Source organism: Fulmarus glacialis, unplaced genomic scaffold, assembly GCF_000690835.1.
Source record: "Fulmarus glacialis isolate BGI_N327 unplaced genomic scaffold, ASM69083v1 scaffold14841, whole genome shotgun sequence".
Lineage (NCBI taxonomy): Eukaryota > Metazoa > Chordata > Aves > Procellariiformes > Procellariidae > Fulmarus > Fulmarus glacialis.
This window is the reverse complement of record NW_009192230.1, coordinates 26417-26913: the sequence shown is the minus strand read 5'-3', so window position 1 is coordinate 26913 and position 497 is coordinate 26417. Positions and strand designations below refer to the sequence as shown.

At 59.0% G+C, this 497-nt stretch overlaps 2 protein-coding genes across 2 annotated transcripts in view; both read left to right on the top strand.

The window, feature by feature from the left end:
* LOC104083498 (anoctamin-7-like) overlaps positions 1-228 on the top strand; it is a gene marked incomplete at its 5' end in the record, with an annotated part of 4103 nt that extends 3875 nt beyond the window's left edge. The window contains 1 exon segment of the mRNA XM_009587001.1: positions 37-228. Coding sequence (XP_009585296.1) covers positions 37-228 — 192 coding nt within the window.
* Positions 229-387: 159 nt separating this feature from the next.
* Positions 388-497, top strand: part of LOC104083497 (anoctamin-7-like) — an 824-nt gene continuing 714 nt past the window's right edge. The window contains exon 1 of the mRNA XM_009587000.1: positions 388-396. Coding sequence (XP_009585295.1) covers positions 388-396 — 9 coding nt within the window. The remainder of the gene's footprint in view (positions 397-497) is intronic.

Sequence of the window (497 nt, the reverse complement as noted above, 5' to 3'; positions counted from 1 at the left end):
GGCAGGACCTGTTGCGGCACTTCTCTTTGGTCCTGGGCCTTCCTCATCGCCTTCACCTCTGATTTCCTGCCCCGCGTGTACTACGAGTACGTCCACGACAGCAGCCTGCGCGGCTATGTGAACTTCACCTTGGCATATGCACCGTGGGACTTTGTCCTGCAGAGCAACACCACGTGCCCGTGGGAGCCCCCCTCCCGCCTCGTCCGGCTTCTCTCCTTGTTTGCTTAGGCTTGGATTTGCTTTTCTCTGCCACCACCACAGCAAATGTTTTGTTTAGCACAGCAGCCTTTAGCCAGGTCCAGGTTGTCCACCCACTTGCCTGAAGTCCTCAGGGCCCTCGTTCATCCCGGGGCTGAGCATGTGCCAAATGTGCCTGTCCATGGGGTGATGTGGGGGGTTGTTTGCCCGGCCTGACCCAGGGCTGGAGCAAAAGCTCCCCAGTCACGGAGGTGGACAACCTCCATGGGGAGGTGCTTTCGCAAAGGAGAAAGTCCACC